Raw genomic sequence first — 17,180 nt, 5'->3', positions numbered from 1 at the left:
TTTTCGTGCATTACATGCGATAGACTTGCGGAGGTATTTTCGGTAAAACTCACTATTAATAAACACGCGGATAGTGCATGGCATGATGCCCATTTCAATGAATTTTCCCGCATATCGCTTTATGCTTATTACTTATTGTTAAAGAATTTAGTTACATACAATTTTCATTTGACAATTAAATTCCTGGCATTCGATCTGATATCAAAGAGAAATAAATTTACATTTAAAGCATAAGAAAAGCGTTTGGTGAATAAAATTCTTTCATATGCTATGTCACGATATGTCGTCATACTTTTATACAAATAATTTCAAATAGGATGACATGAATTTTATCGATCAGTTTATCAATTTTTCGATTATTAAATTCTATAGAGAAAATTAACAAAGACAGAGGAAGAGAGAGAGAGAGAGAGAGAGAGAGAGAGAGAGAGAGAGAAATCTATATTATTAATTTATTTAAAATAAAATGGTGTCAATCATGTTTGACTCGTATTATCGCGAGAGCGACATTACATAATCCAATACAGATTGATTTACAAACGCGCATAACGCGGAGGAGATTAACAGCGTTGTCGAGAGGAGATTACGCCAGTCATGTAAATATGGCACTAATTCCAAACGACGATCCCCGAGTGGAACAATAACGCGTCGAGACACCAACCAGCCAACCTAATGACACACTTCGTATGTATTTGTAATTAAATATAAAATCGAGTACGCGGCCAGTGACTGTCCATGTCGTCGCAGTCGCTGCAGTATCGAACAGGCGCGATAATTAGCTCGAGGCTGCCAGCGCGTTGCAATTATTGCCGGCTTTTAAACACGGAGAATTGTCGCGGCCGGAAAACACATCGCCGGACTAGATATGCAGACGCCTTGTGATATACCTGTCGTACGTTCGACGTGTGCAAATGTATGCACATTCCGCGACATCCGCACGTGCCGCACAATCGCGGTATCTCGCAGCGAAGCGCAATTGTTGCATCGTCGCTCAGTCATGCATTTAGTGCCAAATTTCGCGCAATTATGCTTTACACATGCATATGGAATGTGGAAATATCAACATTGTTTCTCGCGATGAAATGAAAATTTGCCTTGAATTTTTCCCGAAATTCTCGCGAAAATGCGACTTGCGTTTCGTACCGAGAACTGAAATTAAATGATATTAGGAAAAAGTGGATCGTTTTTTTGTCGAATTTCGTTTTAATATTAATTCATTAATGTATGTTTATTATTTTTTTAAACGCGTACTATAATTATATTTTTTAATAATTGAATTATGTCGATATTATATATATACTACATGTAAAGATAATATATGAAATATATATCATTATATATCTTAGCAAATAAAAATAAATACTTTCTTTTATTTTCTCTTTTATACAGGGTCCCGAAACTCATAATGAATCTTTCAAAGACAGATTCCTGGGATCATCTGAAGACGATTTTTCCTCAACGAAAATGTCGAGGCACTAATAACTTTCGAATTAAGTGATTAGGAAATAAGGGGTTTTTCGTAAACTAAGCTTTATAGAAATAAAATATTAACAAAACCACATTCTTCGATTAATTTTAAATAGAGTTTACTTTAATTAAGTTTTAATTTAAGGCTTAATTGCAAATATATGATGACAAAAATCGGCAAACATGCAAAAAATGATGGCCTTCATCGACATTTTTGCTGAGGAAAAATCGTTTCCAAATGATCCCAGGAATCTGTCTTTGAAAGATTGATTATGAGTTTTGGGTCACCCTGTATATAAAAAAAAATTTGTTTACATTTTTATCTTTAAATAAGGTTGATTTCTCTCTAAAAAAGTAGGGGAAAATTCAGAATACTGTAAACATCTTCTTTGTTTATTTTTGTATCTAGCGTAGGTCAGAAGCAAGTTATGAATAGTAGGAATTTTTAATATTAACATAAAGAGATCAGTCTCCGTGAAACGGGCCTAGAGATAAGATGGTAAATAGATTTCTAAATTCTCTCGGTAAAATAACCGAGAGAAATTAAGCTTAAAGGAAGTATACTTTGATTGATATTCTTTATTGATATCTCGTTGGATTGTGCGATTGTATATTCCTCTGATCATTGTTTGATGTTGACGCGAGTGCGTGTTTCATTCGCATCAAGAGCTAATCAAAGAAAAAGAGAAATAGCATTGGCTTTAGTTTTTTATCAGACTTATCAAATCGTGATTTTACGTAAGTATATGAACCTTTTATGCAATGAAATTAATTTTCTATGAGATGTAGAGAGCGTCTTCCTCCAACGTTTTTTTATCTCTTTTGCTTCATTTCCTTTTTCTTTATTTTCATTCAAATATTTACTAGAGTTCACTAATATTGAATTCCCTTACTTTTTTCCCTTATACGAGGATTTTGCACTTATTCAAACAACATTATTGCATGTATGATCACGAAATGTTTATTTGTAAGCAAATAATAATATACATATATATATATATATATATATATATATATATATATAATATAGTTGTAGTATATATATAGTCAATGAAAATACATTATTTTATTAGATATTTCTAGTCATATCGTCGCACAAACATTGCAAACAATATAAAATAAAACAACGCATCTCCTGCTATATTTCTGATTAAAGTACAGTATCTATAAATCTTTATTAAATAAGTAAAAAATACAAAACGTGCTTATATATTGATTAAACAAGTAAACATTTAATTCAAATACATATATATTTTATAGAAACGCACACGTATACATATTAATAATGTGAATATTTAAACAAAAGAGATGTAAATAAAAGTTTAAGCATTAAAACAATGCAGACTTATTAATAACTTATATATTTTTTATGTTGTTATATTATTTATATTAAAGAATTTTTATGTATTCTAAAATATTAGATCTAATATTTTTTATGTAATTTATATATATATTTTTATTTTTTTATTTTCTTTTTAAAATTAAAAATAAAGAAGATAAAATAAATTTTAAATTACTATAATATAAAAGAAAGAGCTAAATATTTCATTTTTTAAACATATATTAATATTAAAATAAGAACAGAATTAAGGGTAATACTGTAATTAATATTAATTTTTTTTATGATATCATAATTATTATTAATTTTGATATTAATTTTTCTTTGGCATATAAATGTAAGAGTGCCCGTTATTTTTGTCACGCGATGATAAAGAAAAATATTTATGAAAAAAGCAAATTAAATTTATTGTGTAATGCAAGAAATACACTTTCGTTAAGTTCGCCGACTAAATTTATGTAGTCGTAGAGAACTAAAGCGGACAAATATACTCGATCATCGATTATTATTATTATGCGCCAATAAATCTGCAAAATGAGATAGGCACAACAAAGAAAGAAAACATTTCTGTGTTCTTATATTTTACATTAGAAATTCAAAAAAAGAAAAAATAAATCGTTTCCAGATCTTCGGTATAATATTCATTTGCCAAATTCATGCATTGTCAATTCACTTTATCCAAATAATAATGAAAAATAAGAAACTAATGCCATTTATTGTTTATAAAATAAATTATATATTTTTAATTAATAAACATGAATGAGAGATATACAAATATTTTAATAAATAAGTAAATTTAAATAAATTTAATAAATGCACACACGTACACAAGCACACATTGCTAATCAATTTTAACTTTATTATAAGTTTTAATTATGATTGTGTATGTGTGTATGTGTGTGTATGTGTGTGTACAAATTTTTGATAATAATTTATCAAATAACAGAAGGAAATAGTTTAATAAATTTACAAAAAAAGATTTGTTTTGTACATAGATATTAGGGAGACAATAAAAAAAGAAAAAAAAAACAATTATTCTCTCAAAATATGAAGTAATACAATAAAATTGCATTGCAAAATTGTTATCGAGAGATTAAACCGATAAAAATGAAGAAGAGACATTTCCACATTTTCTACATCGCATATCATATATCGATATTACGCCTTCGTTAAATTCATTTATTGTGATGCGGAAAATTGAGTGAAAAGCGTGAAAACGAGAAGTTAGTATAGCGTGCGGATTTTGATAATTGTTGAATCGGGGCGAAACTCCGGAACCAGAAGTTTGTAATTAACGCAATTGGGATGATGACAGGATGTATTTCTGGTTTATATAATGACGCAATCTGCTTCGCGGACAACGTGCTAATTGCGCCAAATTGATCCAAGCTTCTTGAGACAATATTAATATTAGTCACAACAATGAACTTGAATGGCATTAATTGAGACGCAAGAGAATCGCAATTCCTCTTTTTAATTGTTCGTATAAATATATAATACTTCAAAAACTGTTTATTATAAAAATAATATTAGTATGAATTGTGCAAATATTGAAAAAATTATAAATAAATCGAAAAATATATAAAAAACTAACATACACACATACACACTTCTGACTTCTTTATTTAAACTTTTTAATTTAAGATATTTATAATACGTAAGAAGAACTTAATACTTATTTAATGAGAATTATTTTATAATAAAATTGATTAAATTTTAATAAAAATATAATTTTTAATAATATTTTTTTATCACTATTTGAAAATTGTTAAATGTTTCTAAAATTACAAGTTTGTATATCAAAAAATTATAAAAATTTATTTCATTAAAAAATTGTATTAATCTTAAAAGTAATATTATATTTTTATTATTTTATAGAGAATAGAGGTTTATATAAATACAGATTTTTATACACAGTACCACTTTTGTGCGAAAAGTATTCTCCATGATTTTTATGTGAAGATACTTTTATCCAATTGAACTAAGTAGAAGAAAATTAAAAATTATATGAATGTAGAAAAAGAACAAACTATTCTCTATTTGGAAAAAATTTCTAATTCAAAGAGCGGTTTGTCATGCCGTTACATTTCACGACTGATTATGACGACTAAAAGGAGAGAAATATGAACGCCCAATTAAAGCGCACTTTAATGAAGTGTCGCACAGTTTCCATTTTACAACACGGTTAAATGGAATAGAAAGTAACAGTAGACACAATATAACGTGAGAATAAAATTTGTACGAATGGTGATGTCTTTTAATTGGATATAATTTATTCATATCGTATAATAAAGATACTATTTCGCAAAAATTTATTAATGTAACAAGAAGCGATACAAAATGAAAAATGGAATATCTGTGTTATTATTATTATTATTGTGTGTGTGTGTGTGTGTGTGTGTGTGTGTGTGTGTGTGTGTGTGTGTGTGTGTGTATGCACATATGCTTGTGTGTATGCAATATATGTAATACACTTTATTTTATTTTTTCTGCTTTATTTTCTTCTATTTATTATTTCATTTAATTGATAATCCCATCATAATATTGGCTATGTAATATTACGTTACTTGTCACGTAACGTTATCATGATTTACATTTGCGGATTACAGAAGCAATATGGAACACATGCAGCAGTTGCGCAAACTGAATGGAATAATTTCGACCGATAATCCAAATATTGTAATCCATTTAATGAGGTGTTTAATTGCACACCTTTGTGTATCATAGCATGTATCAATGCAAAAGAGTGATAGTTAATTAGAATCATCGATACAGTGGTTGCCCTTGACTCTATCGAACTATTAGCTTGAATCGCGTGTCTGAACGCGACTTGTTTCATTAGCGGATTAGCTTGATTCGTTTAGTCGTCGGCGACGACAATTTCGATCAATTAAGTTAATGCACCTGCAGAGCTGCGTACCACGCGATACGTGGCTACGCCTTTTTATTCATTACACTTGCTTTCATTATAAAATACGCAATAAACGAACAAACAATGAATTACGTCGTTTGCGATAATTGAAAAAAAGAAAGATTATTGTAATAAAAACCAGTTTAAATTATATTACAATAATGTTCGAAACTTTATAAAACTCGCGAATGGATATAATAAACAAATGTTTTATTGCAATTAATAATATATAGTCGTCTTGTTATTAAAATGTTATTATATTTGTATATAAAATATTATTATACAAGGTGTTTAAAAAATAATTGAAAAAATAAAAGTAAAAAAAGTCAGAGAGAGAGAGAGAGAGAGAAAGACACAGAAACAGAGATAATATAAAGATATATAAATTTGAAATAAATATATCTGTAAGAGATTATTATAATTACATATATTTTTTGTACGAATATTTATTTTATTCATACCTGATATTTAATAAAATTTGAGAATTTTCGTAAAATATATATTCTCTCTCTATGAAATTTTAAATATTGTAATAAAAATATAAATGTTACGAAAGCAAACATAAATTCTAGCATTTCGCAATGATTCTTTGCCATTTGCACTCGTTTTGCTAGACAAGTTTTGTCAGATAGTTGACATTCTCGAAATGTCCTCTTCGCACGCATATCGCTTGTATATCGGATTTCTATCAGGATGAATTATCGATGAAACATCATATTGAAGCTTTGAGAATCATGAACTTGGAAATGATCCAGGTAACTTTAGTCAATCTTCCTTTGTTTTACACTAAAACAGAATAAAATTTAGCGATAAGGGAATATAGCGCGTGATAAAAGTATTATCCTTTATGAAAGTGATAAAACGAAGGAGAAATATTTTGTGAGAGAAATAGTGAAATATTCGGTTGCCCTTAGAACTTGACACATATTCCCTTATTATATGAAATTGCGCGAATATAATATCCATTATGCTTTATATATGCTTTGTTATCGCTTTCAAAGATCATAAATATTAAAATAGATGAAATATTTTATTATTTTTTTATAATGTGACAAATATATAATTTAAAATTGATCTTAAGCAGTTAATTAGAATTATTGTGCAAAATTGATAATACATTTATCTCTCTCTTTATGAACATATACATATTTCCTTTTTTCACTAAAATATTTAAAAATATATAATAGTAAATAAAAATTATACAATAACTTTATAAAAATGTATTGTTTCACAAAGTAGGTAATGAATTCTATTTATTGTAATTTATATTTTATTATGCCTAGTTTAAGATCAAAACTTTATATCATATTTCGACGTAATATTATGAATTGTATTCTTCATTTACGGTCTTCAACTTTAGCTTTATCTCTTCCATCTAATTGTAATTAAGAGAGAAAGAGAGAGAATGAGAATATAAATTATTAATCAGTTTAATTAAGTTTGTGCTCACTCTACTTTTCCATGCTGTATATCATAATCTTTTCTCTCTACTCGTCTTTTAAACCACTCTCAATTAACCTTTATGGATACCATCATCGTACGACAAAAAGGGTTGGGTTGTTAAGCGCATGCAATAATTTCGTATTTTTTTTGCTGCAAGAAATTTAACGACAAAAATTGAGAAAAACTTATATATGTGTGTATAAATGGAAAAATGTATATATATATATATATATATATATATATATATATATATATGGAAATTATTATATTTAATTATATTTAATGTAATAATATGTTGATGATAAGATATAACAATATAAATGTTTATAATGAATCTTTTTTTTTGATCTAGGATATTCAAAACATAATATATTAATAGAGTATAAGTATATTAAATGTAATATTAATAATAGTTTCATATATATTTAACTAAACAATCTCATATATTTAAATATGTATAATATTTGTTATACGCATAATATAATACATACAAATTAAAATTTTAAAGTATGATAAAATAATATATGCATTAAGGAGAATTTTTTATTTAAATTTATTTATTGCATAATTAATTAAATATTATTTATATATAATATGTAATGTATTTATATATAATATTAGAGGTGTTCACATAATAATTAAGAAATTATTAATAAATATGACAATGTCTATCTACGATATCATATCCATGATAAATTTCGCTCGTGTTTAAATTAAATAATTATTTAAACCTTAACAATTTAATTCTGTTAACAATTAAAATTCTGTAATACAATTCCATAATTTTAAATTTTAGCGTTTAATTACAATACTAAGTATCGCAATATGAAAGCTTTTCCAAAACAGATGTCAGATGTATCAAGTCGGTAATACGTTGCTGTTTGAAATTCGATGTCAAACTTTGCCGCACGTATGTTGCAAGCAAGCATATCTTTAAGCTATTAATGTTACAGATATTAATTAGACTTGATGTAATATATATTATCTTGAGTATATTATACTATTATAATACCGAAAAGGGATACATATATGCTCTAAAATGCTATTATATAAAACATGAAAAGTTTCTGCAATAGTATTTAAATTTATTATATTATTTAAAAAATTTAATACGCTTTTTTTAATGAAAGCATTTTTAAAAATTATTTATATCGCTATCTTTTTTTACAATATGACAGTACAACATTATATTAAATTTAAAGTCGGACATGTATCTCTTTTATTTCCTCTTGTTACAAAGTATCCTGTATCTTGTTACGGATATTCTTTCACAATAACTATTAAGTATATACAACGTGTTCTGAATTTCTGGAATGTTCTTTCACATCTATCCTGAAATTCCTTCACACACACGTTACTTTATATACGTAACATGTGAATTCAACAAAGTTAACATAGAAATGCGACTTTTTTCCAGAGAGTCTCGGCGATGCAATGGGCGACGATGCTGGCGTTAAGGAACTTCAGGAACTTCGTGACAAATACGAAGGAAAACTGACGGCGTCTCTTTACACAGGGACACTTTGTGTCGCCGCAATTGCTTCGCTAATCGCTCTAGGTGCTCTATGCTTCACCGATTATCCTGTAAGTAAAAATAATAGCAAATTAAAAAACATTTATTTTTTACTATAGATCACAAAAAAGGAGGATATTTTAAATTATTAATAAAAATTTGTCTAAAAAATAAAGAAAATTTTATATAGACACAAATTATTTTTATATAAATAATTCTGTTTTTGTAAAAACTTTTTTATAAAAATGTTTTAATTTATCAATCATAGAAAAAATATTTAACTTTTAACTTACTATCCCGTTTTATTATTTTATAATTAATTCTATTATTTTCAAAAAGATGATCGTTTAAACCAAAATGTTCAAGTTACCTTAACTTGAAACATTCATTACCTTTCAAGAGTAGAAATTACAAGATGACGATCGAAGCCTTAATTAATTTTCAATTAAAACTCCATCTAGTGCTCTCCTTTGTAACGGATCGATATCTGTCCAAGGTGCCTCTGGGCACTGTTCACACATATTCTTCGCGAATCAGTTAACAAGATGCATCCTTGACCTTAGGTGTTCGCTGACCTTAGGGTCAGCAGAGCCTAAGAATTAATATTGATATTGATATTGAACGAAGGTAACACAGAAATTGTTTTATGAATTCGCCAAAAATACATAAAACACTGTGTATTAAGATTGAATCCAGAAATGAACGATGTTGATCCTTCTGTATTAGCAATTTGCGAAAAATGTGTAAGGAAATTAATAACGTGATTTATCTCAGATCGAAACAAAATTGCTCTCGTATTTTCTTTTCTCGATTAAAAAACACATGTAAAATCAATCGTTGATGAGAAATTTATTTTGAGAGATTTTGAAGAAATAAAACTTCGAATTGTAACAATAAGTAAGTCCTGACATCGCATCGCAGGAATAAGTTGATGAAACATATCGGAGTAAATATCGAAGGCAGGATCATAGAGAATTGATCTCGTCTGGAAAATATTTTTCAGAAGCTGTTCCACGTAACCGATCTTGTACCTGTATCAACATTGACGACCATGCTCATCGTATCCTTGACACTTTTAGTGATCACGCAATTATCTTCGACTATGACTTCCAAACGGTCCAGGATTTTAATAGGCTTAGCATCCTCCATCATACTCGGTCTAGGAATTTTAATATTAAAAGGCGTCCTGCCCTTGTTCGCCTGCATTCTGTCAATAATCGCTATTCTACCTAAAATGAGGTGGCAAGTACCGCTTATCATCGGCTGTATCCTGGCTCTCACGCATGTTTCGAGGAGATTTATCTTTGAAGATCTCTCGAGCTATTATAATGTAATTCAGGTAAATGTAGTTGAGATTTTTTTATAATCTTTTTTAATCAATTTATTAAACATTATATTGCATAATAAATTATACAATAGAAAATTACTATAAAGAATTTTTTTAAAACTTAATTAATAAATTGATATTATTTATATCGTGAAAATTAATATATAAAGCGAAACTTTTAAAAATGATGTTACCATGCAGCAAACAATTTATATTTTGGAATACTTATTAAAAATTTTAATTTTTAAGAATATTATTTAATTGATATACATGAATTAGGCATTTTGAAGGAACATTTTTTTCGACAGATCGTTGTGGAGATTGTGTTTCTTCTGGCTGCTATCCTCGCAGGTATGTACTATAGAATCCTGACGGCGACGGCTCATCGAAAAACTTTCTCAGGCACGAAGACGGTGATTGAGTCGCGAATCAAGCTAGAATGCGAAAGAGAGCAGCAGGAACAATTATTGCTGAGCGTTATTCCCGCTTACATCGCGGCAGAGGTGAGCTATAAAAATGTATCGCTCAAAATTGTTCTCCGCGAATCTAATTAAAATCTGGATTAATCCGGTTCATTATGGCGGTACAAGCGATGAGTTTTTTCCTAAGCGTGCTGTGGAAATATGTGCATAAAAAACTTTTTATAGCTATACGTAATATCATCAATTAATGTTTAATTAAATTTATTTAAATTTTAGTTAGCGATATTTGACTTTTGATATATATAAATATATAAGTATAAATATATATATATATATATTTATATTTATATTTATATATATTTATATACATATTTATATACATATTTATATTTATATTTATATATTTATATATACCTATATTTATATTTATATTTATTTTTATATACATTAGTTACAAGATTAATTTAATGAAATCATGCAAGAGATGGAATTTGCAGGCGCTTGCATCTCTAGTTTCTCTAATGTAAAAAAGTAAGAGTTAAATTTTGAACGCAATTGTTTTCATCGTACTTTGCATCGTATGCTGCATTCTGTGTGTATTGCAATCTTATGATGCAGATTGATTTAAGAGGGATATTGCGTTGTAATAAATCAACTTTCATGAAGTTCTTCAACAGAAATAATTAAAAAATGATGTAAAAGTCTCTGAGATATCGATTGATAAGAATCTCGTTTCAAGAGAAGAGGCGAATAAAATATAAATTTTATAACGAAAGTTTTATGTCAGTTATGGTAGAAACGGAGGAGCAATCAGTCGAAAGGTCTTCGTGATCGTGTTAATTACATCTCTGAGAAGAGACACGTCCATCCGCGCATAGAAGAGCTCGAGAGTATATAACGTTACATAATATACATACAGCAGGGGTAGTTTCAGTTTGTGTGTTGATGGAATCCACCGTTAGAACCCAACAAGTGTATAAACGTTTTCCCTTTACGCAAATACTCAATGATCCTTTTCGTCACGGCGACGTCGATTTTCACATGCTCAATATTATATATATAGGATTTTTATATTATGTACTAAGTTGCTACAATATGTATTTTACAAGTTAATTTAAATAGATAGATTTAAGTAAGCCCGATTTTCTATTGACAAGATAGATTTGAGTTAGTGACTCTACTTCTACGATTATTTACAATCTTTATAGATAAATATTCAAAAATAACTCAAGAGATTATTTTTTATTAAAATATTTTACTTGTTTTTTAGTAATATTTCTTTACCTTTAATATTTCTTTGCGACTTACTACATAGAAAATCCGATTAAGAGAAATCGATTACTTTTAATAAAACTTAGGATACGAAATGGATTTATTTATTGAAATTGATTGTAATTCAGATTCCGGTTGTTTTCGAATGCAAGCATTGTTATGCGGATCGTATAACGATATTTACGTATGACATGAATAATTTACGACTTTGAATAAATGATTTGCGTGTTAATCTCCAAATCGAAGACTATTGGCATACACAATGTTTTGTCGCTGCGAGATTGCATAATGCACAAATTTTCAATTCGTTGCGTCATATGTATATAAATATAATATTTGAATATAAGATAGGTCAATCTAATGATTACAAAGCTTTTATGTAACGATGTATTTTATAGAAAATTGCAATATGTACGTAGATAATGTTTTTTTAGTAAAAAAATATTAATACATCATAATATTTCATTGCAGGTAAAAAGGAGTATAATGTTGAAAATGGCGGATGCTTGTCAGGAAGCTAATAAGCATAAGCAAACCACGTTCCAAGAAATGTATGTGCAGCGACATAATAACGTCAGGTACATTATTAAAATTTATAATCCATTTCGTTGATTGTAATGAGACGAATCTCTATATGATATTTTTTTAATTGGCATAATTTATGAATGTCATTTTCCTCTTTGATAAATTCAAAGTAAATATTCAAATAAATTATAATATAATTGTGATTATATAAGAAAATCACAAAATATTTAAATCTTAATTGTGTTTCTTGATATCTCTACTTGATATCTCTACTATAAGAATATTCATACAAATTTCATTCATACAAATATCCGTTCGATCTGTGACGAAAAAGGTAACGATAAAAATAATGTAAAGTCGTCTTTCATAAGGTCAAGAACAAGAATAATTTAATCAGTGTTTTTAAAAGACACATCTAGTTTTCTCGACAATTATATAGGTCAAAGATAATATGTAATATTGATTTATATCGAATTAAACGCACACAGCATAAATCACGTATCGCTTTTGATCGCTTCTCCTTTTATGCTCCGATTCAGCAATGTCTGAATTTAAGTCATGTATGCACGCGATTGTGCAGCATCCAATTTAATTCATGCGCGCTTTAAACATCAAACGATCGATCAAAGGCAATTTTTTTCTCAATATATTTCTTGCTTTAAAATATATCTTTTTTCTCGAGATACTTCTTCCTTTAAAAAATATCTTTTAAATGCTAATATTAATGTGACATAATGTCAAATAAATGATATTGAAAATATAAAATTTTATTCATCTCTCCAAAAAAAATTTTTTTAATTTAAAATTTTTTAAAATTTTTAGTGAATTACTCTGTACAAATTTAAATTTAATCTTTACATTAATATTTTTCGATAAAGTATGTTAAATTTATTAAAAATATTCTCTGTTTTTTGTTTATGTAGAAAAAGGGATACATAATATTAAATTTAATACATAATTTAAAGGGATACATAATTTAAATATTATAAATATAAATATTTATAAATGTTAATATTATAAATATAAATTTTATAAATATTTATAAAGAAAGATTAAATCTCACATTTATATAAAATATTTTTGTATCTTGGGAAACTTTATAAAAGATACAATTTTAGAAAACAGAATATATCTTTATTGCGTAGCATTCTCTATGCGGACATCGTTAACTTTACACCTCTATCGGAGCAGCTCTCAGCTTCCGATCTCGTAAAGACTCTCAATGAACTCTTCGGCAGGTTTGATCAAATAGCACAGGTAAGAGCAAACTAAGTCTAAATTAAATTGACTTATTTTATCATTAATCTCAAATGTTCAGTTTAAATACACGTAAACTTTTTAATGAATCGTTTTTTTAATTGCATAACAATTATTTTGTATAAAAAAGATAATACAAAATAAGTTTATATTCGCACATTATATATTTCTCTTTGATCATTAATTAATTTTTATTATTGATAATATGTCTAGAATTGTTTGTATTATTTCTGAATTGGATTTTAATGAGTCAAATTCATTCGAGACTTGATCGGATCGATAAAAGAAAAGAAAGTTATAAACCATTATAATCAGATTTTCTTGCCAGATTAGATTAGATATATTATCATCGGTATCATCATCTATTAAGAGATTGAGGGATCCATTAAGTCGAGTAAATAAAATATCTCAAACCTTTTACCCCCTTTACCAACAGACATGATATACGATCATCCATAACTTGTGCAAAAAAACAGAAAGTATGTATTTCAATTTGTGCAAGAATAATTTAAAATCATTTCTTAATTTAAAATGCATTTTAAAATGTTATTTGTTGAAATACACAAACATTTAATTTTAATGTAATAAAATTTCTGATATTTTCAGAGAAACTCATTAGTTTTAGTTAGGAAAAATCTTCCACTCTCTTTTATATAATATATGATCATTGAAGATTTTTTATAATTTAAAAAAAGATCTGTTATATTAAATGCTGTAATTTGAAAAATTATCCGATATTTATAAACTTCGTTGGCGGGATATTTCTGATTTTAGTTTGCGCGTTTACTTCTGTTTAACGATTCAAACAGAACATTTTTCAGCAGCACAGGCAAATTGAATTCTTCCGTCAATCTGTCAACACAGCTTTAAAACAGAGTTCCCCTTGACTAAATAAATTTCTCGGTTCGCGATTCGACATAAATAAATCTCCATCAAAAAAGCATGAAATATGTAAACTAATACACAAGTACAGCAATTATTTGTTTTTTATTTCATTTATACGTAATAAAATGTTCACTCTTCAATTTTGCCATAATCCAGTGCAGTGCTATTCGATTAAATTTGTTTATAATACATTGAAAATTACATTTTTTTAGACTTTGTATAACTTATTACAATTCAACGTTTGTAAATAGCATAATTATTATCTTCTTTTACATACAAAAAGTGAACACTAAAATATTCTATTAAATAAAAAGTTATTTTTTTATAATTAACCACCCCATCACATTTTTTATGTAATCAACTATAATTTCTTACATCTTTCTAAAGTTTCAACTATAAATATATATATTCCATGCTTTTATATTTTAATTTTGTTATAAAAATGAAAATTAAAAGATTAACTTTATTTTAAAGGAAGTTTCTGAATTATTGAAAGTTTTGTTTAATACATACAAATTGTAGTTATTTCATAGAATAACAAATGGCTAACCAATTGTAAAAATATATTCATATAAAATATATTCAAGGTAAAATATATTTAAATAAAATGCTTTTTTCCTATTTTTTATTACTATGTAAATAATTCGAATTCTTAATGAATTGTATATTGCGTGGCATTGTATTTTTGTAAAAAATGTTAAAGAATATGCTAAAGAAAACATGTTAAAGAAAACGTTATATAACGTTTATATACGTATTTTATCTAATATAATAAAAAATATATAGAAACACAGAGAGAAATAGGAGAGAATTAAAAATTAAAAAAAAAATGTTTACAGTGCAATATACAATGTTAGAATTCTGTAAAAATGATAGATTATTTTGGGGGGTCAAAAAATAATAAATACGATAGCGCGATGTTGCACTTTTTTAATAAATATTGGATGTCGTTCAATCAAACTGTGATAGAACGATGAAAATGAAAAGTTTCTTTCACATATCTATTGACTCTCGTTCGTAAAAATATGTAAAATTTGTTTTTCGTTTTAACGGCTATCTTCCATCTTTCTTTTTTCAGACTATAATATTGATTACATTTCGCGAAAACTTTGTTTATATAAAAAATTGAATGTGTAGAGTATAACAATATAATAATGAACAAAATGTATTTAATAATAAAAATATAAAAATTGAAAATAAAATTTTTATAATACTATTCATATACATTTCCGCGCTTCAATAAAAAACGATAGTTTATGATGTAAAACTTAATTAGGATTATGCATGAAAAATTAATTATATAGAAGAGAAATTTCGCATTTTAATGAGATAAATCCAATAAAAATGCTGTATACAGAGAATCGTAATTTCATGCTGTTCTTTGGATTTTATATAAATACTTAGACTATTAAACCTGCAGTCTAATAAAACTATGAAAGGATACAGAATATATAGTATTGCGTACTTCTCTCTTTCATAATCGGATGCTGCTTGCGTTCTTTCTCTTGGCAAAGAGAAAGGACTTTCACGTCATGCTATATTAACGCAGAAGATTGCTTTCGAAATGACAATGAAACATGATAGTATATACAATTTTCTCGAGTTTTCGAGAAAGCAACGCTTTATTAGTATCCAGAGAAGAATTTAGCACTTCTCATTATTGAGATAAAAAGAATATCTTTTGCATTCTTAACGAAGCAACTTTCCCCTCTTGAAAGAATGTAAAGCATTTTTAAAAAAAAGTCGAAATGTTCAATTGTAAACAATCACACATATCACTTAAAAAAAAATGATATTTAATAATTATTTTTATAATATTATATGCCTACATCTTGAGTATTAATTATTTTATTTATTAAGTTCTATTGTTTCATGTAGAATTTTCAAAATTATTTGCCAAGTCAAAACTGCGATCGTTACAATTCGTATCGACAAAAGCTAATATTGATGAATAAATACGCAACACCCATTTCCGCTATTGAGAGGATTACATCCGCGGACAAGCAAATTTTTAAAATAAAATTTCATTTATTTTTTAATTCTCTTCCATGACTGCAACATTGTCGTTATCAATTAATAGCATTATCGATTATCAATAGCATTTGCGAGTTTTAATAATTTAAAACTGATCATCGAAGAATTAGTTAGCTAGGAACTTAGCTAGCGAAAGTTAGCTGACTAAGAATTTGCTAAATCTCGTACACTGGGGGTCAAATTGCAAGCGCCCAAGGCCTCTGGCTCTTTACGGGATCGCATAACTCGCTTTTATAGCAGCCGGAAGGACTTATGGCGTCACACCCAAGTGCGGCATGAATCCAAGTGCTACACGCTGGTCCAGCGCAAACAGCTGTAACTGGCGCGCGTGTCGTTCCGCAGATCGTCTTTCCTTCATTTTCGAGTTTGCGAATGTCTCGTGCTGACCGAGCAAAAAGACCAAATGGCTAACATGTTGAGTCGTTCGGTTTGATTGTCTCGAGTAACTATTTTTGCGATTTGTCACCTTTATATTGAGGTTTCGATAAGATGTTACAAATAGAGATAAATACTGTCGCGTATTAGAAAAAAAATGAGAGAGAAAAAGGAAACGCGTAAAAAGCGAAATTAATTTTGTCACAGTTTAATTTTAAGTTAAAATTAATAAAAAAAAATTATATTTCAAACTCTAATTTTTTTATATATAATTTATACAATAAATATAATAAAATCATTTTATAAATTGTTTTGAAATAGAAAAATTTATTTTCACACGCAGATTCCACATAACTATTCGAAAGTAATGAAAAATTTGATTTCCTGCCAAACTTGAACGATTATACTTT

General features: G+C 27.4%; 1 protein-coding gene across 2 annotated transcripts in view; it reads left to right on the top strand.

Moving 5' to 3' along the window:
- Positions 1-17,180, top strand: part of LOC105250746 (adenylate cyclase type 2) — a 41,108-nt gene that overhangs the window by 12,329 nt on the left and 11,599 nt on the right. The window contains exons 2-6 of one of the 2 annotated variants that reach the window (XM_011257000.3): positions 8,578-8,744; positions 9,677-10,012; positions 10,309-10,503; positions 12,166-12,272; positions 13,365-13,476. In XM_011257000.3, the coding sequence (XP_011255302.1) occupies positions 8,578-8,744; positions 9,677-10,012; positions 10,309-10,503; positions 12,166-12,272; positions 13,365-13,476 (917 nt within the window). The remainder of the gene's footprint in view (positions 1-8,577; positions 8,745-9,676; positions 10,013-10,308; positions 10,504-12,165; positions 12,273-13,364; positions 13,477-17,180) is intronic. The other variant, XM_020027368.2, reaches the window with a different exon arrangement.

Source organism: Camponotus floridanus, unplaced genomic scaffold (genome assembly GCF_003227725.1).
Source record: "Camponotus floridanus strain SB8 unplaced genomic scaffold, Cflo_v7.5 scaffold28, whole genome shotgun sequence".
Lineage (NCBI taxonomy): Eukaryota > Metazoa > Arthropoda > Insecta > Hymenoptera > Formicidae > Camponotus > Camponotus floridanus.
Note: the sequence above shows the minus strand (reverse complement) of the source record. Positions and strands in the feature narration are given on the sequence as shown.